The sequence below is a fragment of the Triticum aestivum genome, chromosome 7A, assembly GCF_018294505.1.
Source record: "Triticum aestivum cultivar Chinese Spring chromosome 7A, IWGSC CS RefSeq v2.1, whole genome shotgun sequence".
NCBI classification, from domain to species: Eukaryota; Viridiplantae; Streptophyta; class Magnoliopsida; order Poales; family Poaceae; genus Triticum; species Triticum aestivum.
This window is the reverse complement of record NC_057812.1, coordinates 448,340,290-448,366,500: the sequence shown is the minus strand read 5'-3', so window position 1 is coordinate 448,366,500 and position 26,211 is coordinate 448,340,290. Positions and strand designations below refer to the sequence as shown.

Here is a 26,211-nt window from a genome sequence, read left to right as displayed (position 1 = left end):
AGCTACTTTGTGATTTTATGGAGATTTTTTATTGTTATGGAAATTCATACCATTTTTTGGTTCACGCATTTTCTCCTACCGAACATAATCTTATAGAAATTTCCAGTTCAAAGTATATTGACGAAACAGTAGAAGGAACCGATGAACTAGCGCTGAAACAGTCCAAACAGAACAAACAGTGAACTAGCGCCGAAACAGTGCAAACACGCTAGAATTTGGGCCGAACAAAGAATCAACCCAACATCCTACTTCTCCAGGCGCCAGTTAGGCTAATCGGCGCAGAAGGCGCCGACTAGGAGCACCCGCGGTCTGCTGTTGCTGGGCTGCGGCGGTGAGGCCTTTTATTTTCTTTGATATTTTCTTCAAACGATAAAATAAACTAAAAAGGCCAGGGTCAAAGGAAAGGGGCACAGATAAAAATAAAAATATTCTCATTAACCTGAGATAGTGCTCTATTTGAATAAATTGTCTTGGATATTTTTAGAGGTAAGAAAATAAGTCAAGTGTGAATATAGTTCAAACTTGAGCTATTTTAAAACCTAACCAAAACAACTTAAAAATTGATGGAATTGGTAGGGGGGTTTAGGACAGGTAGAAAGATTTATGAGGAAGAGATGGGCATTAATGGGGTGAGGATATATGATCTTTCAAAATGAAAGCAAGGAATGGATAGAAGATGGAGGTGATGATGCAAGATCAAATGCATGAAGCATGCAACAACACAACATGTATGAACTCACACCAAGCATAATGCAACATGTGAGGAGGCCATGATGCAACAATTAATGACAAGACAAGACAATACAATGCAATGAGAAACAAAACAAAACCCAAATAGGAAACCGAAAAGATGAAACCACTAGGAATTGATGACGAACAAGATGGATATATTGCCAAATTGGGAAAAGTTACATATGGGGTGTTACATCGTGCCACCATTTGCGGTGCTGCAACACCCGCACGGAGTCGCCGCCTAGCTGTAGCAACCGGGACCCATGCCACGCCCTAGCTCAAACCATCGGCCTTCGCCAACCACTCGAGCTAGAGGACTAGGAGGCCCCTTGTCAAGCCGCACTCTAGCGGCCGGGGGGAGGAGGATGGCTCGATGGCATGTTTTAGGGTTCCCTCCCCGTTGCCATGCAGGGGTGACATGGGAAGGGGAGGAAGGGTTATTAGTCCAGTTTCCTTTTCTTTAACTAATACGTATTTCAAATTCTATAAGCTTATTTTTTCCAGTACTTACAAACACGTTGTAAATTCATAAACTAACTACGTCAATTATTATTTGCATTCTAAGATTCGACATCAAGATTTTCCTTACTGCAAAGACTCAATAAGCCAAAGACGCGAGTTTTTTTGTAGAGAAAAGGCTAGTAGATGCACAAAAAACATAAAAATGATTGAAAACATAGCAACCATATGCAACAGTTGTACCAACATGAATATTCAGAGTGGATCAAACATACAACAACATCTAACCTCTACCACAAAAGTTTAGATATACCTCTTCTACTATTGTTACTATCGTTGACATCTCTGAGTCGCTCATAACAAAATTGCTTCGGTCCCTGTTCCTCTACAAACGTGCTCCTAGAACACAAGAGTTCTATGAAAGAAGAAGAAGAAGGTACTTGAAGAACAGGCAAGCAGGAAGAAGAAGAATAGATGGAATGATTTTTCCACAATGCGACATTTTACTACAAACTTGTTGCACCAACTATTTATCGAAATATATGTACCCTCAAAACCGGTCCCATAGAAATAGGTATATTGCTTTTCATTTACGATTCGATTACAGATATTTGTGGAGGGATATACGAGGGGAATAGATGAAATACACAAACAAGTTTCAGAATCTTGACATTCCTGCTTACTTTGAGAATCAACGTTCACTATCCCATTGTTGACCTTCGAGTTATTATCGAGATGGACTCTATTGTTGCAGTCAAACTTATTTAGGCCAAGAAAGTAGATAGATCGATTTATTACTCTCTTCTTATGGAGATTAGGCATCTTATGCGTCTTCATGATTCTTGTATTACTTATGTATCTCGCTCTCAAAATAGGGTTAGTGACAGTTTAGGTAAATTCGCTCGAACTGAAGGGAGAACCATGACCTGAATTGGTTCTGGCCCTGATGAAACTATACAACTAGCTGTTGATGACTGTAAGGATATTATGAGTTAAGTAATACAACAAGTTATTTCACCCGCAAAAATAATGTTCATTGTCCGACTGTCCGACAATGCAAGATAGTTCCAGCTCTTGGTGGTTTCTGGAGAGAGGTGATTTCTTGCATGCGGAGAAGCGAGACTTTCACGCTCTCATGATTGTGATTGCTTGTTCTCTCTTAAAACAACGAAACGCTCGAGTTTTTGATGGAAGGGAACAACAACGAACCCCACATCAACTTGTAACGCAAATTCTAGTTGAGATGTCTAACTGAAAACAAGCCGATGCCGGAGGCTTGCAATGATTCTTGGGGGAGTACGCTAGAGTGTTTGTGTGGTGTGGATGATCTTGTTTTGATGTTGGCATCGTATAAAAGTTTCTTTTGCTCCCTCCGTTCCATATTAGATATCGCCGATTTAGTATAAAATGATTTTTTAATGTCTTTTGTAAAAAAAAGTACATCAATGACACACTCTTGTAAAAAAACAAGTAGGAGAAGCAAATGTTGGTCAAGCCTTTCCCTGATGGAAAGCAAAGCTAAAGAGCGAATGCTTGCTTTGACGGTCCAACCTAACGTGCCCGTTTGTTGGGAATTTTCCTAAAAAATCATGGTTGTCAGTGTCAGTCGAGGATTCCCTGGCCGGGATTGTCACCATCTCTACTACTGGAATTCCGTCACTGCTGGCACGATCATGCGTAGACTTTTATAACTCGGGGGATGTCCATGTCTATCGGTTCGTCGTCTTTTCTGTGCGTGTGGAAAAACCAACACAGGCTTCTTTATTGATCGGGCCACACGGGTCACATGCTCACAGCAGCAACCCCTCCTGTACGGTAAAAAAAAGAAAGGCAATTCCTCCAATTGAATATTCTTTCTTCTGCAAAAACAGCTGCCCTGGGTCGAATTGTGACCGGTTGTTGGGGTTTTGTTGGGGTTGCGAACTTTGTGTCCACTGCCATTTGTTGGCGTTGGAAATTAGTGGCAAAAAGGAAAAGGCTTCTTGAAGCTTGACTATGGGGACTTGGGGAGCTTATCGGATGAAAGAAAACTTGTGTATGGGAAACCGCTGCTTTCACGTACGTTTACTTATCGTCCCAGGGCAACAAATTATCCTCTTTCCAATAAGATCACGACGCCCTTCCCTTGGTACAACTCACTTGACCGTGGACCTACTCGTTTTTCGGCCTAGGTGCGCGATGTGAGTACGCTACCTGTGGATGTGGTCGGCCTGCAGGTACGCTCGAAATGGGAAGAACGTTTGTGCAAGTGAACTTGTTTCATCTTCAGTGCGTTTGACACGTGAAGGATCGTATCATGGGTCAAATCTTCGACTCGTCATCGAAATGGACTATCAAGGAGGAAGCGATAATGCTACACTTACGGACCGCTGCTACGACCAAGCGATACGCGCTGATGTGGAAACGTCCACGTCATCCCCACAGCCCACCCCTCTCGACCAGAAAACAGCAGAAAAATTACTCGCGCACAACAGCCAGACCGTCCGCCTTCTTCTACCTCGAAAGAAAAGAACAGCCTGCCGCCTCCTCGTTTTCCAGACGGGCCGCTCGGATTCCCTCGCTCCACATTGAACAGATGGCCGCTGGGATTCTAGGTCAGGCGGCGTCGTTGTCGCAGCAGGTCGCAGCCTAAACTGATGTCGTGGCAGCCGGTCACCATCGAAGCTTGAGGATTGAAGGAGGTGAGGTTCTTGCCCCAACATTGTTCAATCTTTGCATCTTCCATCTAACTTTTCTCGATCAGATTACGATTGATTTTTTTCGTTTCAACAGCTGCTGTCGTCGCAGCTGCTCACCGTCAAAGCTTCGACAACGTGGACGACGCTGGGGGTGGAGCTCTTGTGTGCTTGGGCGAGCTCGGGGACTAGAGGGGGTGAGGGTTTTGCCCCAATATTTCGTTATGTTCAATATCTGCACCTTTTATCTAGCTTTTCTTGACCGTGCGGTCGATGTTACTGTATGTTGATCGATTCTTATATTCCTTTCTTCTCTCTAAATCTACATGCCTCTAAATCTACAAGCTTCTGAATCTACATGCCTCTGAATCTACATGCCTCTGAATCTACATGTCTCTGAATCTACAATATGTTACCATCCCCTATCAGTTTAGTTATATTGCCTTTGAACAATAATAATGCTTAAAGTTTTCTTGATTTATAGAAATGGATGATGGAACTGGTGGTGTTCAAGAATCAAGTGACATGTCGATTTCAAGCGATGATGACACCAATAAGCAACGGAATGAAAGCAATGTGGAACTTGAACATGACCTTGGTGAAGCTCAACCAGATGCCTTACTTGGAGACCCTAAATTGGGGATGACCTTTGATACTGAGAATGAGGTGCGAGAGTACTACAACAACTACGCTAAAGCAAAGGGCTTTGGTGTGACAAGAAGAAGCTCAAACAATGATGATAATGGACAGCTGAAGTATCTTACACTTTCGTGCTCTCGGTATGGTAAGACTCAGTCTAGATCAAGAAATATGTTGAAACCAAATCCAACAACCGGGTTAGGATGTAAAGCTAAAATCAATATTATCCGTGGTCCTGATGGGAAGTTTCATCTTTCAACTGTCATTTTAGATCATAATCATACATTAAGTCCACACAAGTCTCGGTTATTCAGATGCAACCAAAAGTTAGACTTCCATGTGAAGCGAAGGCTTGAGCTGAATGACCGGGCTGGAATTCGAGTAAACAAGAACTTCAATTCTTTTGTTGTGGAAGCAAATGGTCATGAGAACCTAACTTTTGGTGAGAAGAATGCTCGCAATTTTCTAGAGAAAACAAGAAGGTTGAAACTTGGCAGAGGTGATGCTGAAGCGGTTCGTGATTATTTTGTCAAGATGCAATCCGACAACCCAAATTTTTTCAGTGTCATGGACCTTGATGATGAATCTCGACTAAGGAATGTCTTTTGGGCTGATGCAAGAAGTAGAGCAGTGTATGACTCTTTTCATGATGTCGTTAGTTTTGACACAACATATTTGACGAACAAATATGATATGCCTTTTGCTTGTTTTGTCGGAGTGAATCATCATGGACAATCAGTTTTGCTTGGATGTGCTCTATTATCAAATGAAGATACCGAAACATTTGTTTGGTTATTTCAAGCATGGCTCACATGTATGTCAAATCTCCATCCAAAAGCTATTGTAACCGATCAAGCAAAAGCAATTTAGAATTGTGTGGAAAGAGTTTTTCCAGAATCTCGATATAGATGGTGTTTGTGGCATATAATGAAGAAGATACCCGAGAAGTTTGGTGGATATGATGAGTATGATCACATTAAGGCTGCTATTGGCAAGGCAGTTTATGATTCATTAACAATTACAGAGTTTGAAGTTGCTTGGATGCATATGCTTGAGAAGTATGATCTTGGTGATAACGAATGGCTTAAAGGGCTTTACCGCCATAGGCACCGATGGGTTCCAGCATTTGTGAAAGATGCCTTTTGGGCAGGTATGTCTACTACACAACGTAGTGAGAGTATGAATGCCTTCTTCGATGGGTATGTTAATGCAAAAACTACATTGAAGCATTTTGTTAGCCAATATGAGAATGCTCTTCGTGATAAAGTTGAGAAGGAGAATATTGCTGATTTCAACTCTTTCAATTCAACCATACCTTGCATCACACACTTTGATATCGAGAAGCAATTTCAATCAATCTATACAAATTCGAAGTTCAAAGAATTTCAAGAAGAGCTAACACACAAGATGTATTGTGATCGGAAGTTAATAGAAAAAAAAGGGCAATGGAAACATATGAAATAACTGAGGATGTGATGATTGACAAAGAAAAAGGGTGGAGAAAAGATATTGTGTACCATGTACAATTCAGTGAGGAAGAGTTTGAAGTTAAGTGTTCATGTCGCCACTTTGAGTTCAGGGGGATTCTCTGTAGGCATGTGTTATGTGTGCTCACTCACAAGAAAATTAAGGAGGTTCCTCCACAATACATTCTTGATTGGTGGAGAAAAAATGTGAAAAGAAAACATAACTTCATCAGATGCACATATGGCGGCATGGAAGATACTCCTGTTGCAAATAGTTTTGATAGATTGTGCAACAGTTTCTACCCAGTTGCAGAGATAGGCGCCATGTCAGATGATTCATGCAATTCATTGATTGAAGATCTCTGCACCTTGAAAATTAAGTACTCTAGCAACTCAAGTTCTGAAAATAATAAGGATCAGGTTAGTGCACCAAAAGATCAATTGCAGGAAGAGGCGCCTTCTGATGGGAAGACAACAAGTAAAACTATACTAAGTCCAATAGCTGTTAGATGTGCTGGACGTCCTCCTTCATTGAGAAAAGAATCCAAGGTTGATAAGCTTATTCGTCAAGCAAATGAAAAGAAGAAGAAAGCTGAACTAAGGGAGAAGAAAAAGGCTGCACAAGAAGAGAAGAAGGCTGCACAAAAGGAAGATGAACAAAAGGTATTCTCCCTATATTATGTTTTTATTTTGTGAAAATAATAACCCAAACTCGTGCGTGTTTTCTTACTAAGTATTTATTTCAGGCTCGCTCCATGAATTTGAAAAAGAAAATGTCCAATAAAAAAAGGAAATCATCACAGGATGATATTCTAGAACAAGATGTTGTGGAACAAGATGGCCAAACTTGTAGTAGCATGGCTGAGGTATGCTTATTTCTCATATTTTTATTTCTAGTAAACTCTTAAACATCCATGTAATTTTATCACTTTCTTTGGAGCAGAAATCATTTGACTTGGGCATTACCAATGGCGACATAAATTCACCCCAAGGATCAACTACAGTATCACTTGGAGGTTCATCGACAATGGTTATGCCCCAAATTCTCGGAGAATATACAAGTATGCTGTTTCAAGTTCAGCAAGGATCGACTGTAGTGCCTAATTCTGCAGCATTACACTTCGATGAAAATTAAGGGCTCGACGATATGATGGACCAGAGTTTGGACATGATTTACGTAGTTTGAAGATGTTGGATGCAATATTTTGTATGAACTTGTCAACTTTAATGTAATACCTGATACCTGATAGGCACCAGGGCACTAGAAAAGTAGACGGATTTATGTTTTGTCATCTTGTTTCGGACCAAAGGACTTGAATTTGTCTCTGTTATATGGTTCAAGTATTAGTTGATTCCACTTTCAGTTCCAGTTCAAATGATTAGGTGATTCTTTCATGTCGATCCTAGCAGAAACATCATCAGCAAATACTCTTTCAGTCTCAATAACACAATGACAGAATGTAAGAGGCAAGAATATGATGAAACCCACTTTTGTATTGATCTCAGCCAAGTACATGAGTGCACGAACGATGCTAGTCAGTCGTGGCTAACTAAATCTCTGAATAGGGAGATATGTTTACAATGTACAACATCACGGAACAACAACAATATATAGGGATGTTTCCAACAGACATATTTCTTACTGAACTGCCTTGATTTTGTGCCCTTTCTGCATCAGCTGCTGGTGATGCTTACAGCTTTTGGATAATTCTGCTGGATCCTGAAGATGTTCACAGAGAGGGCACTAGCTGATGGTATGTTCAGAGAAGGATTGAGTCTGCACTTGTTTGCAGAGATGACATGTCCTGACAAGATATACACAGGCAACCATATGATAGTGTTGATGATGCAAGATTGAACAATATATTGGCTTGTTTAGCTTCTGTTATCAGAATCTGCATCTTGTGTGGTACTATTTCATCACGCATCTAACACAGCTCTGAATCTGTCAAGCAAAAAGTAACATCATCAGACAACCAAGGGACATGGGCAATTTCACACAACATGCAAGATATTTGCGATTTTAGTTGCTCGATATGACAACAATGGAGGACCTCACCGTGGCACAATCCGGCCAAGAGTTCGCGCCGCCGCAGCCGACGACCAATAGCTCGCGCCGCCGTCGCCGGAGACCAAAGATCTCGCGCCGCAGCCGCCGGAGACCAAGAGCTCGTGAGCGCCGCCCGCGTACGACTTAGCGCGCTGACCCTCGCCATGTCACGCCGCCGCTGATCTTGGGGAACATCCTCTCCGCCGCCAGCAGTCGGCCGTCGCCGTCGCGTCGCCCGGGAGAGAAAGGGGATGAGCGGACGGTCTGGCTGTTGTGCGCAAGTAATTTTTCTGCTGTTTTCTGCTCGAGAGGGGTGGGCTGTGGGGATGACGTGGACGTTTCCACATCAGCGCGTATCGCTTGGTCCGTAGCAGCGGCCCGTAAGTGTAGCATTATCGAGGACGAAGCGTGGGCCTGATCACGTAAGCCACTTGCATGATGTGGACACATGATTGGTTGACCAGGCGTAATGCTACGCACTGCTGCTGCGCTCTGTGTACTCCTGGCAGCCCGGGATTTGAGGGCTGTAATCTTGGATTACGCTAACGTTGAATATACTCCTATGTATATAAGCGCGTATAATAAGCAGAGCAGTTCCAGTCTGCTAGCTTTGCTTGCCGTCGCTGGGTTGGGTTGCTGTCATCGGTCTGAACTCTGAAGACGTTCGTGCGGAACTTGGTGTGATAGTGCTGTCACGGAGGCTCTATATTCTCGTACGCGGTGTTCAGTTCACGTTTTCTTTCCTCCAATAGTTTAGTTTAATACTCCTCCAACAGTTCAATAGTTTAAAAGAAAATTGACGTTCTCTTCTTCTCTTTTTCTTTTTGTGGTCTTTTAGGACCCGATTTATTGAAAAGGATAGAAAAGAGTTGCCCGGTTAACTAATGAAAACCGGGCAAAACCCGTTACAAGACACCCTCAACAGGGCACCATCAACACACGCCTACCCTGAGGCCACGCACCGAACGAGTCGCCGGCTCTGTAACCCGAGCAACCCATAGCCGACAAGCTACAGCCAAAACCGAAGTCGCCGCTCCGGCATCCACGCCGACCCCGAGGCCACGTACCAGGTGAGCCGCCTGCTCCGACACCATACAACCATCTCCGGAGCCATCTATCTGACGTACAAACGGAAACCACACACGCCTCCCCCGAGGCCACGCACTAGGCGAGCCGCCAGCGTCGTCGCCCTAGCAACCGGAGTTGACACCCAACAATCATATCTGAAGCCGCCGCTCCGACATCCACGCCGACCCCGAGTCCACGCACCATGCTGGCCAATGACACTGCCACCCAAGTGACCAATGCCGGCACCACTCCGCGACGACGAGGTCCGGAGTCGCCGCTGCGACATCCACGCCAACCCCGAGCCCGCGCACCAGGCTGGCCAATAACATTGCCACCCAAGTGACCAATGTCGGCACCCCTCCATCTCTGCTCCAGGAACATGGAACAAGGGTTTCCCCCGGAGTGTGAGAGAGGAAGGCGTAGGACCTCGGATGACAATGCCTCCAAAAAGGTGTGCGGCACCCAAACGCGTCGCCATCATCAGCTCCGGCCAAAGACAGAGCAAGGCTTATGCCCCCGAGCAGCCATAAGAAGCCCTCCCCTCGAACCGGCGCACGAGAACCACCGCCGGCCTAAACCACCACCTACCAACAGAGCACAGAGCCGCCGATTAGAACAGCCGTGCCGACGCCAGCTGCACCACGCAATGCCACCGACCTGGTCGTCCCAACACCATCGCAGAAGCCAGATTCGGGCACGTCTGAACAAATCCGACCTAGCCTCTTCTTCTTTTTTGTGTGTTCCAGAAATTGCTTTGTCGAAGCCGGGAATTCTACCGGTCCTTTTTTTCTTTGCGGAGTGGGAATTATATCAATTTAGCTTTGTTTAATAAGAGAACAAATAAATGAACATCTACTATGACACTTCAAAACATGAAATGAAGCCGAAAATACAGATTTAGTGCACGAGAAAGTAAATGATTTTTTGAACGTCCCCCTCCCCCCTCTTTCTTTCTATCTCTCTCTCTCTCTCTCTCTCTCTGAACCTAGTATTAAAAATAAACTAGATGACATTCCATGTGTTAATGCGAGGATTGTTTTAAAAAGTGCATAAATATGTGTGAAAACAATTAAAACTAATGTAAAAGCAAGTATAAGGGTGTTGTTGGTTTACATTTTTGAAACAATAAACATACGAAGAATGTGACACAATTATGTATAAAAAGAGAAAACTTCTGGGCTAAACTTAGCGAAATGTAATTTTTAACAAAAAAATGTGAAGCATGAATTACAAAGATTTGCTCCAAGAGTCAAACACATATATCACCCATGACCATAAAGAATTAGTGCAAAAGAAAGTAGATTATGACTAATATGCCTTGATGAGATGTCATGGTTTGCATGCATGGATTAATGGAGAGAAAAATGTGACATATAACCACATGCATGACTTGATGATGTGACATGGGCATTTGGAGAAAAAATGTTTAATTAGCTGCAACCATTTAGGAATAGGGGATTGAGGTATTTATGCAGGTTCAGTTCCTAGACTAGAATTAGAATCTAACTTTTTTTTAAACAAGGCAGAACACTTGCCATACAAAGAGAACTTTTCAGTTCATTATGGAAAACCGAATTTGAAACAAGCCCACGAGATTTTTTTTAACACAGTACAAACGCAAGCGCTCATACACACACGCATACACTCACCCCTATGAACGCACACACGCACACCCTACCCCTATGAGCATCTCCGAAAGACTGAGCCGGCATATCATTTTGAAATTTATGAAGTTACCGTAGACACCTCGTCGTCAACGGGAACATCTACTCCCACTGAATGTGCATCGCCGAAAATTCTGAAATAAATTCAAAAATAAATGTGAGCACCAGGACTTGAACCCTAATGGGCTGGGGATACCTCGGTCCCTCTAACCATCCAACCACATGTTAGTTCGCAACAAGCCTACAAGATGGTACACAGGGCACCCGGTCAACTTGGCTACCAAGAAGACTCCACACACACAACCGAGAAGAGAGCATCCACCGCGATCACCAAATGTCATCGTCATCACCTTCGCCCTCAATCCTAGGAGCTCATTGGATGAGAATTTGTGTCAGATTTCACTGCTTGATTCACATTTATTTGTTGGCCAATGCGATTAAAATTCTCTTTTTTTAGGTCATGAAAATAACTTTTAAAGTTATTTAAATTGAGAGAGAGAGAGAGAGAGAGAGAGGATAATTAATGGAGGAAAAGTTTGAGAAAATTACATATGGGAGAAGATGGAAAATGTTGGAAAATCACGAAAACAAACTAATAAAGTGCTATTTGACAAGTCGACGGGTATAATTAGGTCAAATATTCAACACAACTATTTATCGACGACAAGTCGACAAGGAGAGATAGACAACAACTCATGTATTGCACGCGAGTTGATGCTCCTGCGGTTTACGCCACTAAACTGGACTGCATACGTAGCACAGGCACACGGCAAGTCCACCAACAATGTTGGTTGCTTGTTTTTATTATAGCTTATCAGGCTTGCCGCATGGTGACCATGTTGGTGGCTAATCACACAAGCACGTACTACTGCACACTTGAAATTTGTATACTTCACCTGCAAAAAAAAATGATATACTTCACCTAGTGTGATAGAGACTTGGATATTTTTTAACACGAGAGAACGTGTGCGAAACAGAGCAGTTCATGTCCATTTGTCCTCGTGGTGTTCTATTTTTGCGATCAAAAGTTGTATACGCAACTGAGTTACTCCCTCCATTCCATAATGTAATGCGTCCGTGCTTCCCGAGATTCAAGTTTGATCATAAATTTAACTATCGAGACCGATTGCGGCGGGAGTACAAATTATACCACTAAATTCATATCGAAAATACGAATTCGGTGATATAATTTTTGCTCCCGCTGCAGTCGGTCTCATTGGTTAAATTTACGGTCAAAGTTGAATCTCAGAAAACGCGGGTACACTATATTATGGAATGAAGGGAGTAGGGGAAGTGCATGGATAAACCCGGATACATATGAACCCACTTTGAAAACCACATTTCTAAATGCTAAAAAAATCCAAAAAAGGTGGCATTGGTACATATTCATGTTCTATGTGCGTGCATAAAGTTTCATGGAAAAAATAAATTTTTTATGGCCTGTGCAAAAAAGACAAAAAATTGTGTCGTGAAACGTTATTTAGGAGCACTGAAATTTTTCTTTTTTACGGAGACAAAACAAAAAAACATTTTTCACAAAATTTTGCGCCGCGCACACACATTTGTGAACATGTATGCATGAAATTTTCTTTTGTTTATTTTTGAGATTTTAAGATGTACTTAAAATGCATTTTTTTAGAAAAAGTGGGTGCAAATGCCTCTGGGTTCAGATCGTGCCTACTCGAGGAAGTAGTATATATTTACTTGTCCGTGGTGTGCATGCATGCTACCTGAAACTTTGCACGCATAACCAACATTCAACAATATGTGTACTGTAACAATATATACTACCCCCTCCATTCCATAATATGTTTGTTTAAATCGGCTTTGACAATATGTGTACTGTAAAAATGTGGGCTAAGTTTAAAAAAAATATGTGGGCTGGCGACTATTCACAATCAAACCCATAAAGTGTACAAGTGGAGTTGTTTCCTTTTCGACGCATTTGGCTCGTGAACGTGGTACATAGGAGTATATAAATTTGGCAAGCCTTCAACTTGGCGTGGCTGTCAACACAGCCAAGCGCAGAGGTGCATTTACGCCGCGATGGGATCTATAAATTACGAGAGAAAGAATCGTGTCCACTTGGGTGCTTTTTTTCTTAAAAAAAATTACAAATTTCACGTGCACAAGCTTGGAAAGAGAATTGAATAGTCCGTACATCACGTTCTGTCACCCCCGCGACGTGGCCTCATCGCAACCGTCGAGGGAGGCAGGATCGGACGAACGGCATCCCGTCCGCTTCGCAGATGAACGAACGACACACGGACGCGGGTGCCACAACTGGCCGCTGGAACACCGGATCCGCTGCATCGCTGGAGTCAACGGTCCACCCAACGATATTCCAGTTGTTGTTTTTTTTCTCTAGTCTAAGCTAGGCTACAGAAGAAGGAAAACAAACTCATAACTAACCCAGCGGGATACGTGCTCCTCGATCGCTCACAGTGCATACGGCGCCCCCGCCTGAATCTCCCTCTATAAAAACCACCACGACTCGTCCTCCTCCATACCTGCGAGCTCCATCTCCATCTCCTTGTTTCTCTCCACCTTCTCCTTGGTGTGACTCCGGCCGCCCATTGGCGAAGGGAAGCTCCGTGCCGCCGGAAGAGAAGCCAGGCGCCATGGGGACGCAGGCCTCGCCGGACAACTACACGCCGCCCAAGGTCAAATCTTTCCCCCTCTCCTCTCTCTCTCTCTCTCTCTCCCCCTCTGCTGCGTCTGTATGTTATGATCTGTTTTATTCGCAATGTTCATGTTCTGTATCCACGAACGAAACAGTCCATTCATCTTGTTCAAACTCTGTTTCTTGTATCTGGTTTCTCGAGGGGAGAGAGAAAGGGAGAGATGAAACAAAAGGTCGGGGAGTTGTGGAGTTCCGAAAAGCGGGGAGCGAAATCGACAGGCGCAAAAAAGGACAAAAGGAAAACGCCGTTTTCTTTCTTTCTTTTTGCGTGGAGGATTCTCTTCTCCCGGCATGTAGCACCAGTTCATCCTCTTCATGTGAAATCCTTTTCTTGGGGGGAGGAACCCGTGTGAAATCGTGGTGGTGTCTAATAGTGATATCCAATCTCATCTTCTTGGTGCTTTTGGGCTAGTACTTTTTGGTTTCTTTTCCTGCAGAAGATCAAGAAGGGAAAAGAACGTGTGTACATAAGTATCAGCGTCATATGATCGGTGTGATTCTTGATGCTTTGCCTTAACTGCGGAATTTTACCTTTTTCCCTTTAAATTAATCATTGTTCCCTCGTTGTTTTTCCAGCTGTTGTGTTACTTTAAAATTACCATCATCCAGTCTGTTTTACAATATAGGAGTATATATATACCTCAATAAGTACGTTGCGTTTCTTGTTTCAAATATATAATATGGAAACGAGTAAGTATGAGTATTTTCCATATTTTTTTAAGAAAAATATCTAGAATGAAATTAAACAGTTTTGCTGCTTCTGTCGTATGGTCCACCTTGTTCTTGGACTAACGAGTATGAAAGGTCTTCATTTGTACTTTCTGTCCAGCCTTGTTTTTCTTTCCAAGGCCAGAAATAGCTCACACTAGCCTACCGAACAATAAAACAGATCACACTCTTTAAACTCCCCCATTAACTAGTTTCCTTTTACTAGTATTTCTACGGTGGGCTACTTACCATTTTAATATAGTTGGATATCCATATCTTGGTGTTAATTGCTACCATGCGATTGATTATTCTATATATAGAATGCAAAAAAATTACGCCTCATGCAAGGACTTCTTATTTGGATTAAGAAATTAATAGAAAGGCGCTTAGCCCTGTTGAAAAAATAATCAACTCAAAATTAGATTCTGGTAATATCCTGTCGATGGTGGATTTTCACTAGAAATTGTGAAAATGGATGCTTTAGCAGAAGAACTTCCGTATTCCAGATATGCAAACATAGTATTTTGAGACTAGTAGTATCATGCAACATTGTTAGGTGAACGTGCTTGATAGAAAAATCAAACATGTTTACCGTGAGGTGTCATTGATTGATAAGCATCTGATGACACATTTGTCTTGGGCAAGTGCGACTACTTGGCCATGTGACAAGTCAACTGCCCGGAAGAAAAGGAACCACTCTACCTCCGAAAATTCAAAGTTGCCAATTATCCGTCTCTTAAGTTTATTAGATGACATAAAAAATGAAAGAAATGCCAGGAGGTTACAAATTAATTGTTGTTGATAAGTCCCAAATAATTTTGGCATACTAGCTCTTATTGTGTGATATTCTAAATTTGAAAAAAAAAACTGCTGTTATGTGATGATGATGTCTATAGCTAACAGAATACTGAAAACCCACAGGATGAGAGGACTGCACGGGAGAAGGCGATCGATGACTGGCTTCCTATCACGTCGTCGAGGAAAGCAAAGTGGTGGTACTCGGCCTTCCACAATGTCACCGCCATGGTTGGCGCTGGGGTGCTCAGCCTCCCCTACGCCATGTCTGAACTCGGTTGGTATGTACTGCTACTGCCATGACATCCATACATTGGAGCCATGGCTCGTCTGTCTGCTTCTGAAACTGTGACTGGCAATCTGAATGGCATGTGGGTTCCACATGCCATACTCACAGCCGGGCAGTTTTCAAAGCTACAAACTTGCAATGGCATGATCCAATCATTTGGCGTTCCCTGATGTTTTTGTTTTGGCGCAGGGGTCCTGGCATCGCGGTGATGACCTTGTCGTGGATCATCACGGTGTACACGCTGTGGCAGATGGTGGAGATGCATGAGATAGTCCCTGGGAAGCGTTTCGATCGGTACCATGAGCTCGGGCAGCACGCCTTCGGTGATAAGCTCGGCCTCTGGATCGTGGTGCCACAGCAGCTTGTCGTCGAGGTCAGCTTGAACATTGTGTACATGGTTACCGGCGGCAACTCTCTCAAGAAGTTCCACGACGTGATCTGTGACGGCAAGTGCAAGGACATAAAGCTCACTTACTTCATCATGATCTTCGCCTCTGTCCACTTCGTCCTCTCCCAGCTCCCAAACTTCAACTCCATCTCTGGCATCTCCCTCGCTGCAGCCGTCATGTCACTCAGGTTAATTCCGAATGTCTGCACCAGCACTAGCTGTCATATGCTCACTGTAGCAAATCCGACAAGTTTCTGAAAAAAAAGAACTTTAGCTAGCAAGCAATTGCCGTTGACAATAACTCATGATGCAGCTACTCAACAATTGCTTGGGGCGCCTCGTTGGACAAGGGGAGGGCGGAGAACGTGGACTACAGCCTGCGGGCATCGACGACAGCAGGGCAGGTGTTCGGTTTCTTGGGGGGCCTCGGCGACGTGGCCTTCTCCTACTCTGGCCACAATGTCGTGCTAGAAATCCAGGCTACCATCCCATCGACGCCGGGCAACCCGTCCAAGAAGCCAATGTGGAAGGGTGTGGTGGTCGCCTACATCATCATCGCCGCCTGCTACATGCCGGTGGCATTTATCGGCTACTGGGCGTTTGGCAACAGTGTCGACGACAACATCCTCATCACCCTCAACAAGCCCAAGTGGCTCATCGCCATGGCCAACATGATGGTCGTCGTTCATCTCATCGGTAGCTACCAGGTATGTAGATCCTTACAATCATTTCGTTCAGTTACTTTGGATGAGCACTGCTACATGGACGATGGTTGGCGGCCGATTCCTGCACGACAAAATATTGCAGCCATGTATTCCTTTTGTTCAGTGGGTTGCAGCCGTCGATAATGAGTGTCGTGCATGCAGCGTCCGCCAACCATCGTGTGTACAGTATTTCCGCTTTGGATACCTAGAACGTGACATTGTACCAGAGCTAGGACGATATATCTGACGGTACAACAAAATTTGATTGTTCCTGTGCAGATTTACGCGATGCCAGTGTTCGACATGATGGAGACGTTTCTGGTGAGGAAGCTGGAATTCGCACCAGGCATTATGCTCCGTCTGATCACCCGGACCATCTATGTTGGTAATGCCCCGTCGACTAATCTCATCGCAAGTTTTGAGGCATCTTGTATACTGAATAACCAACCAAAACACCGACATGTGCAGCCTTCACCATGTTCGTCGGCATGACCTTCCCGTTCTTCGGTGGCCTCATCGGGTTCTTCGGCGGGCTGGCCTTCGCGCCGACGACCTATTTCGTAAGCATTTTCATCAGACACCTTTCATCACAGCAAATATACACTCAGAGCTTCTCGTGAGATTGGACGATATGTAACTGTCATGGCTGCCTGCAGCTGCCCTGCATCATGTGGCTCATCATCTGCAAGCCCAGGAGATTCAGCCTCTCATGGTTCACCAACTGGGTAAGAACCAACCCAGAGATCCAAGGCTTTTATCCCTCTCTTTTCTTCAAACGATAATCCCGTCCTGATTTTCCTTTTGGGTTTCAGATTTGCATCGTCCTTGGTGTCATTCTGATGATCATCGCGCCCATCGGAGGGCTCAGGCAGATCATCATTTCTGCCAAGACATACAAGTTCTACTCATAGATCACTACAAGTGCCGTTCATCATCATCGCCTCGCGATTGGCGATTCTACTGCCAGATTTTTATTTTTATTTTCTGTCCCTGCAAAGAAGAAAGATCATGGTATCACGGCTTGTCGCAGATGTCGGACGGTCTGCTTAGTTTAGACCGGAGGAGGGCTGTGTTGGGGGTAAATCGTGAAGGGGTCCAGCCCGCTTGCAGCGCCGGGAGTTTTCATGCATGTACTCGTATTATTTTGCAGAGCACTAGCTATGAAAATAGGCGCAAGGATTCATATATACCATGAGACATGTCAAATTAAGTGCAAGATCCATACATTTGATTGGATTATTCCTGCGATATGTTTAAGCTTTTAATTGTGTTTCTCCTAAATGCTGCCTTTACACATGCTGTTCTGGGAATTTTTATTTTAGTTCAGAATATAGTAACAGTGTTAATCAACCTAAACGCAGAATGTAACAAGTGAGGGAAGATCCTTCCTAAAATACAAATTTAAAACTTCCTCAAAAAAGTCAGGGATGATTACTGACGCCTATTCCAAGCGATATAATAGGATCAGCGAGCATCCCCTAGGAGGGGTTGGCATTTGCGAACATTTTAGGTGACAAGTTTAGTTGTATGGGGTTGACATTTTCTTGGAAGAAGAAAAGTTTTGCAGCAAAAAAACAGCAGGATTTGCCGCCTCTGGCCAACTAAATTTGCCAAAAAAAATTAGATAAATAAATAATAGCCACCATTAACCTTGATTACACTGCAAGTGTCTCAGCAGCCAACTAAAGCTTATCGCATCCTACAAAAATTAATTTACCTCCTCTATATATCCTAATCCGAGGTAAACTCGGGATATCCCAAACAATATGAAGAGAGATAAAGTAATGATGAGAGATGCAAGTGCAGAAGAAAAAAGAACGGTTTTCCATCTATCAGGCAACCTCTTTGTACAGTTTCCAGGATTACATTCACAACATGAAATGTCACCGAAACTACCCCAAAACGGCTCACATTAGTTGTTCTATAAGAGCCAGGGACGCACCCCACCTCAACCCCACCCATCCCCCCTAACACCCCCCTTTCCCTCAGTATCATCTTCCAGATATCCATCCAGAAAAGCACAGGGGCGTCCATTACTTCATCATGGCTACCAATGAACCCATCCAAAGATGGGCTGACTCCATGGGACCCCGCATGCATGAAGACTGGTTCCAGTGCCTGCTACTACATTTGATCAACCATATTTTGCTCCAAAAACTTGTGCAGCTCATAAGTTCTGTAGAGGAATGGAACCGCCAGGGTGATGTGCACTTCATATATCAAAAACATCAAAAAACAGTTATCCGGTCCAGTCACGCCACAGGCTCCACTCAGATTATCACTGAAAATGCACCATAAGCTGTCAGTCTATTTCGCCCTCCTCAACATCAACTGTTGGTTCATCTGCGGACTCGACTTCCTCGTCTTCTTCGTCGTCATTTTTCATATACAATCCAAGCTGTTCTAGGGGGTTGCCCCCAAGTTGAAATCCGAGGGGCTCAGGTGTATGGCTTGGACTCATTTCACCGACCAAGTTGAGATTCTGTTCACCTGTGACTGTTCCAAGCATTTCAAAATCTTTCAGGAAGAGGTTCCCTTCATTGATTTCTACAGTTTTCTCCATCTGCAGGGTCAATGGTATTTGCACTTCAGAGTAGGATACCAAAAGAGCAATCAATACTATCTGCACTTCAGAGTATGGATATCAACAAAGCAAGATGTTGCTTGCCAAATTGCATCCTAGGTTTACCTGCTGCAAGGCTTTACGAGCTGCTTCTCTTTCACGCTCTCTTTGGCGTTTAGCTTCTGCAGCAGCCTCAGCAACGGCTGCTGCTTCAGCCCTCTTGCGAGCTTCCTCAGCAGCTTTAGCCTCAGCTTGTAACCGAGCTCTCTCTGTAATGAAGATTGTGCCTCAATAAACAGTATTGCAGCTCGCATACCAGCCCAAATATACCAATTTCATCTCACCTTCCCTTTGTAACCTTTCAAGCTCCTCCCTCTCGCGCCGAACTTTCTCGGGATCCTTCACCTGGTATGAAGGATCATGTGAATCTTACTGGGAATAGCATCCACCAAAGGCCAGGCAGCAACGCAATAAACTATTCCAACACATACCTGATCAAGAGCCTTCTCACGAGCTTTGAGAATTGTATCAGCGAAGCGGCTTTTCAAAAGGGCAGCTCGGTATTTTTTATCAGACACGTTCTCCTCTGAAATATTGATCCATTTAATAAACTGTAAAAGAAACGTACCAAACATGCTCTGGGTACTAAGAGACCGCATAGAAGTACAAGCTTACCCTCATCATCAGCAGAAATAGGTACACGGTCAGCACATTGTTCTTGTATATTCAATGTATCCTGTGAATCTGCAAAAATATCAATTGAAAGTAGTAAATATACATAAGACACAAGTAGCTATTCCAAAATTGCAGAAGTACAGCAAAGCCAATCGATAAGCACTGTGATAAGTTTGGGTGTCAACTGAATTCCACATTGTTTCTAAAATTCTATATAAAAAACACATGTTCAAAAGAAGTACAGAGAGTTCAAAGGAAGGTATCAAAGATAACATGTAGACCCAAAAATTGACCCACATGTAAGGAAGAGATGATAAGCCACTTCCTTTAACAGTTTAATATTTAGTGGATTAATATGGCTCTGAAGAGATGGGTTAAATCGGATAACAGGCTCCATTTGAACAGTCTGGGTTGTAAAGAAGTGACAATCCACCACTTCTGTAACACTTAAATTTTTAGTGGGTCAATATGGCTCCGAAGAGATGGGTTAAACCGGATACCAGACTCCACTTGAATGCAATTTGGATTTAACACACCTCCAAATATTTTGACGTGTTGTAGGTCAAAATTTGTTTGAAATAAACAGGTTAGATTTGGCTGAATTGTCCCATCCTATGCAGAATAGTAGACCTCACATGTAATTTAATTTGCCAGTAGTTCTAATAGTTTAATTTTGGCAGGATAAATTGCTCAGATTGTCTATAGTTTGGGTTGGCTTGTGCCAGCCAAACACCAATCCTAACATTATTTTAAGTTTTAAAACTTTGACTGAGTTTAATCCATCGAGGCATATGAGAAATAGGTTACTGGAGCTAACTTGTGAAGGCTGGCTTTGTTACTGAATCAAGTGGTCTAGTTAGTTTGATGATGTGCTTGCAAGAGCTGGTTTGGCTTAAAAAACAATGTATTATGTGCAACCTCTTACCGTTCTCCTGGTCCAAGCTAAACACGGGTAGTACGTTCTCCTGCATGTAAACAGAGAGCAACCATTGAGGACACCGATGTTCAAAATAATCTTTTGGTGAGTAGCACGTCAATTTTGTTTGAGACTTGTATGGTTCTAAAAACTACACAGAATACAGCAAGTGTGCGGAAGCACCTTAGCCCCGATGTTTGTCGAGGGAACTTTGGCACCCAAATCACTTCCAGAAGAGCTACTCGAATCCGAACCTGAAGATATAAGAAGAAATAAAATGATCACCTTGTTGGGCATGAAAAATCACATGGACTGAACTGGAATACCATGCACCAATAGATATTGGCTTGTTTCCTCATTTGGGTTTTATCATGAAAGAAAGAAATTTATGGACATCGGGTAGTTTTCTTCATGTTGGTTTCATCGTGTAACACAGTGAAGGAAGGAAATTTACAGACATTCATAATAATGTAGCCCAAGAGACACAGGTTTTCAAAAGCAGGTATTCAAAAGTTATAATTCAATGAACCTAAAAAACAGGTCTTAGTTTAATTTCAGACCTACAGAGTGGGCCAGCCAACGGTTCCTGAGAACGGTTGTAAGATACACAGGGTTGTCCAATATAGCAGGAAAATTGTATAGCATTATTAGTGAAACTAGACCATGGTATTAGAGAATATGTTCTACTTCTATATTATTATATTTCGGACACTACACCAATTATCAGTTGAAACTACTATAGTCCAGTGAATTAATTGATGCGAACTTCTGTTTATGGCATTTGGCATTTGGAAACAAGGAATGTTTATAGTACTAAACCTATGTTCTAACATGGTTAACACTGCCATATTATGTCAAAGAGGTTTGTACATGGATAAGTAAGGCAAAGTAAATATTTCACAGAAACACTCAGTTTTTGCTCACTCATTCTCCCTTTTTATCCCCCTCAAGGAAATGCGCTTGGGCATTATATATCTCATATTCACAAGCATGATTCATGCGAAATGAAATGGAGAAAGGGAATTTCACAAAGGAAGCATAAGTAAAGTTACTACCAGCTCACACATGCTGTGGTATCATAATGCTCTGTACTAAGTGCTACTAGCTGTTAGCCTGCTACAGTTAGCTGGGAATCAATTAAAAAAGGATCTTAAATAAGAAATGATCAGCAGTATGAGCAAAAGTGAACAACAACTGCTGCCCCTCAGATAAGATAAGAACAAAATTCTACAATGTTAACATGTGAGCTACCATCACAACACAAATAGTGAACGCCAATATGTGATTTATCAGCAATAATTATTTTTTTTAAACTTAGTGACTCTGCCCGAAATTGGGCCGGCAGAATCACCTGTTAGCACTGCAAGCACACGCAGGCATACGGGCTCTTTTTGCTGCCATATGGAGGCAATCAGATTGCTAGCAAGGCGAGTCGCTATGAACAACATTTAGCATGTTGAACATCTTTCTAAGGGCCTGTTTGGGACTGCTCCGCTCCTTGAAATTAAACTCTGCTCTAGAAAAAAACGCAAGCCAAACAGGGTAAATCTACGACATGCCGCTCCACAAAAAAACTAGAATCTGGGGTACAACTCCCTGTTTTTTGTGAAGCTCTTTAGGAGGTGCTCCAAAAAACTTTAGAAGCTGGAGTTGTAAGGAAATTTGACACCAGTAAGTGGATATCCCTTCGTTTCTCCCCACTCATCCAATCAAATAGATCCTTTCCACCAAATTTCCCATTCTTGAAGCTGCAGCTAGATGAAAGCCAAACATTCTCTTTGGAAGAGTTGCAACTCCTGTATGAAACTGCTCCAAAGTGGATTTGGTGGAGCGGAACTGATTTTGATGGAGCAGAGCAGTCCCAAACAGGCCCTAAAGTTGAATTAAAGTACTCCCTCCGTCTCAAAATAAGTGTCTCGACTTTAGTACAACTTTGTACTGGTTAGTATAAACTTGAGACACTTATTTTAGGACGGAGGGAGTATACGAGTGTTTAGATCACTAAAGTAGTGATCTAGACGCTCTTATATTTATTTACAGAGGGAGTATCAAACTAGAAACAAACAGGACACTGTTCAATACTACCGATTTCAACTTATCAACACTTGCTGACACTAAGAATCGTTAAGACTCTGTCGAATAGGTGAGCACAGGGGAAAAATTTGAACAGCCTTAAGGGGCAAAGTTATCAATTTGCGGCATGCAGCATTGAATGGCATGGAATGGTAAAAAGTAAAAACAAAAGAACATATCGCTGGGCCTGGTAACAGTTAAGTCAAGATACAAAGTTAGGTAGTGTAATATGTGAAGATAAATGGATAAAAATACATACCACTGGAGGATGATCCTGACTCACTACTAGAACTGCTAGAAGAACTATGCTTGCTGCTTCTGTCTGCCGTTTCACTTTCAAATACCACAGGGGGGTATGTTAAAGGTGGAAGATCGTTCCCACCAATATCAATGTCTTCCTCAACAAGCTCATTGCCTGCTAAGACGTATGCAGTATTAACTTAGAACAACAATTAGTGCCATGGAAAAAATAAATGAGGAGAAAGCGACCTTCATGATGCATTGATGAGTTGGCAAGTCCATATTCACTTTGGAACTGTTGAGCAGAAGGAAACAATGGTCAGTAAATTAACTAACAAAAATCAATCTCAAAGACAATAGCACCCACCTCAACTTCTTGAGGCTCATCTTTTGTAGGATTTCCAGACTGATTTACTCTATCATAGTCATCAAGAAGCTTCTGTAATTCAAACAGGGTATCATCACTGAGAGCGTTCATGTCAATAGTCAACTCATCTTCATCAGCATCATTATCATCATTAACATGCCTCTTTATGAACTCAACTACATGTTCTGGAATGAATCCACCATATGATTGTAGTCTTACGCTTAGAGCAACCTTTTGTTCATCTCTCATCATTCCCATAGCAGTTTGTACCACTGGAACCTCCTCAGCCACCTGAGCCATCTGTATCACTGATGCTACTGGAGCATCCTGAACCAAAGGAGAGGCTTTCCTCTTCTTCGGGTGCAAAACTGGCTTGGCAACCACCTCCTCTTTTTGAAAGGTGTTTTTCTTATATGCACCTTTATTTGAAGGTCTTCTATCAAAAGGCTCTTTGTTGTCAACAATATTTTTCTCAACTGCATCATTTTTTAAAGGCTCAATTGCAGAGAGTTCCTCATCTGGTCGAGGAAGCTTCTTTTCGATAGGCTTCCATCTAGGTTCAAAAACACTGCTCATAGTCTGGGCCATTATGTTAACTGCATTACCAACTGGGTTATAAAGTATAGCGTTGCTAAAAGTAAGCCTCACGTCTGCAGCAAACTCCCAAGGTGTAGGGTACACACCTGCATTCAGCTTTTTCTGTATAGTGCCCAAATCCATTGGGTGCTTGACTATATCAAAATAATCAGGGATACACAACTTCACAGGATCAACTGGCATAACAAACGGGCCTGCAGAGCGATGCTTCATAAGGTTCTTCAGAAGCTCCTGGCATTTTTTAAACGATGCTGTGTAGTTAATGGAGCTGACTACAGGTTGGGCAACTGATGGCGGTAATCCTCTGCCAGACTGCACTGAATTGCTCCTCCTGAGCTTCCCATCCTTTTTATTGCTGTTGAAATCACCTCTGGGAGCCGACGCAGTCCCACCATTCATGCTCGTCGTAGCCCCTCTTGAAAACAACCTACTCTGGAGGGCCCTCACCTGCTCGAGCTCGTTACGGAGCCTCATCTCCAGCTCATTCCTATCCGAGGCCGACATCCTCGGCAACTCAAAGACCACCCGCGGCACATTAAATCCGGGAGCATCAGCCCCCTCGTCCGTATTGAGGTTGATGCATTTTCTCTTGGCTTCACTTCTTGCAGGATTCCCAAGGCCCTTTGACACCCCCACAGTTTCCACCCCATATCGGTAGTCCGGCACGAAACCGAGCGGGTGCCCCTTGGAGAACTTCTGCGTCTTCCCCATCATTGCGTGGCGGAACCCGCAGACCAGTCTGCTCGCGAGCGCAATGCGCCGCCTGGGCCACCCAAATCCACCACAATTCAGCCAAAACCTAACCCTAACCCCCCGAAGCGAGAGGTTAGTTTATTGCACGGCCGCCAAGAGCAGGAGGCCTCCAAAACCCTCGATTCGGGGGGCGGAGCAGCTCAATTGGAAGCGCCGCGGCGAGAGATCGAGCCAACTCACCGAGCAGACGGCGCCGCACCCACCACAACCACCACACAAAGCCGGCGGCGCCGCCGCGAGATCTCGAGGCCTTCGCGCAGGCACCCGGCGCCGCCGCCGCCGCTGCGGCGCGAGCACTGGAGCTCCCCCTCCTCCTCCTCCTCCTCGAAACGGAGGGCGGCGCGGAGGCGGCGAGGCGAAAGCGGATGAAGGCGAGGCGGCGAGACCTGGGGTTTCTCTCTCCTCTGTCCCCGTCTCTTTCTCTCTCTTCGCTGTGCCGCTCGCGAGCTTTAGGCTCGAATCGCGAAGCAAAGGGGCCCCTTGTAAGCGGCGTGCGGGGAGCGCGCCCGGTGGCTGAGATGTGGGTCCCCCGGTCCAATGGTCCCACCGCGCAGTCACTTGGACGGAATAGGGTGGGCGGCTCTGACTTGTGAGGGGAGATCCCGGCCGTTGGGTTTTTGGGCCGGACGGTGCGATTGTAGGTGGTTGCGTGTCTAGAAAGGCTCTAGGGCTTCGTATGCTAGAATCACGTGTTGATTTGTCCGACCTGGGATGCTATGGAAATAGCATGCGAATCTCCCCCGGAAAAGATATTTAAACGTGGGTTTTCAAAATATTAGCAAGTTCTTATGGTAAATACTGTTTGGTTTGCCGGTATCTTACCGCAGGTATATAGGTTTTTATGTATCGTTGTCATCGAACATTTAGGCAAATAACAGAGCATATCAATTGTTTCGAGAAGGCTATTGGTGTGTTTGTATTGTGACAGAAAGAAGTTTACCAATTTGTAAATCATGGTTATAATATTGGCTTTTGTTTGATGTAAGATTAACTTTTTGGCAATGTTAATGCTTCACTTTACAAAATTATAGGCAAAAAACCTCAACCGGTTTTTTTGACACGACAACCTTTGGCACATACTATTATACATACTCTTTATACCAAAGAGGATGGATACCAATGCACACGTGTTCGCACAAAAGTAGTTCACGCGCGCAACTACTTTTCGGTAGAAGGTTCGATAGTAGGGCATGACATACCACTGCCATCGACAGAGCATGTGAAACACATTAAAAAAGACCTTATACCTTATCTACTAATGTTGGATTCAATTGGTTTTTATGTGCTGGTGTGTAACATGTGGGATCAATGGATCATGTAAATCCCCTCCAGAAAAGTTGCGTACCATCATAATTTTGACATAAATATTATGGCTGATATCAATTGGTTTGTTAGTGGGTCCTATAATGGACCAATCTTTACAAATTGAAGGTGGATTCGAGGAGAAACAAAAGAATAAGGCACAAATCCAAAAGAAACACAAGGGAAAAAACTATTGGACAAGATCCAAGCTAAGTACTCCTCAAATCCCAAGCCAATACAAAAGGTGTGTCTTAGATCCAATAACAACAAAGTAAATAGAGGAGACAAAGTGTATATCTTTCCCCAATCTCTATGAGATATGAAGTTATTGATGTAGGGGAACGTGCTATGCGACAAAATATTACTATACGATCGCACCCAGAAACACTATGAAGATGTCAAGAT

At 43.5% G+C, this 26,211-nt stretch overlaps 2 protein-coding genes across 2 annotated transcripts; one reads left to right on the top strand and one right to left on the bottom strand.

The window, feature by feature from the left end:
* The first annotated feature begins 13,166 nt into the window (after nucleotides 1-13,166).
* On the top strand, nucleotides 13,167-17,585 carry LOC123147483 (lysine histidine transporter 2). The gene is made up of 8 exons (XM_044566742.1): nucleotides 13,167-13,416; nucleotides 15,066-15,220; nucleotides 15,418-15,804; nucleotides 15,930-16,323; nucleotides 16,600-16,705; nucleotides 16,789-16,880; nucleotides 16,977-17,045; nucleotides 17,133-17,585. The coding sequence occupies exons 1-8, from the start codon at nucleotides 13,375-13,377 to the stop codon at nucleotides 17,229-17,231; spliced, it is 1,344 nt and encodes a 447-aa protein (XP_044422677.1). The 5' UTR covers nucleotides 13,167-13,374; the 3' UTR covers nucleotides 17,232-17,585.
* A 536-nt stretch (nucleotides 17,586-18,121) lies between these two features.
* Nucleotides 18,122-24,685, bottom strand: LOC123147482 (transcription factor GTE9). The gene is made up of 10 exons (XM_044566741.1): nucleotides 23,155-24,685; nucleotides 23,037-23,082; nucleotides 22,807-22,962; nucleotides 20,658-20,728; nucleotides 20,484-20,523; nucleotides 19,559-19,627; nucleotides 19,375-19,469; nucleotides 19,228-19,288; nucleotides 19,010-19,152; nucleotides 18,122-18,883 (listed from the first exon to the last, which is right to left on the bottom strand). Exons 1-10 carry the CDS (start codon nucleotides 24,463-24,465, stop codon nucleotides 18,623-18,625), a joined length of 2,253 nt encoding a protein of 750 aa, XP_044422676.1. The 5' UTR covers nucleotides 24,466-24,685; the 3' UTR covers nucleotides 18,122-18,622.
* Nucleotides 24,686-26,211: the final 1,526 nt, after the last annotated feature.

Bases quoted from the DNA above. Each gene is read 5' to 3' on its own strand.
- LOC123147483 (XM_044566742.1), top strand. From the start codon at position 13,375: ATGGGGACGCAGGCCTCGCCGGACAACTACACGCCGCCCAAG. The intron at 15,805-15,929 runs GTTAATTCCGAA...CTCATGATGCAG, and splicing joins GCAGCCGTCATGTCACTCAG to CTACTCAACAATTGCTTGGG. The intron at 17,046-17,132 runs GTAAGAACCAAC...TTTGGGTTTCAG, and splicing joins TCTCATGGTTCACCAACTGG to ATTTGCATCGTCCTTGGTGT.
- LOC123147482 (XM_044566741.1), bottom strand. From the start codon at position 24,465: ATGATGGGGAAGACGCAGAAGTTCTCCAAGGGGCACCCGCTCGGTTTC. The intron at 19,628-20,483 runs GTAAGAGGTTGC...ATATTTTTGCAG, and splicing joins TAGCTTGGACCAGGAGAACG to ATTCACAGGATACATTGAAT. The intron at 19,153-19,227 runs GTGAGATGAAAT...TCTTCATTACAG, and splicing joins TGAAAGGTTACAAAGGGAAG to AGAGAGCTCGGTTACAAGCT.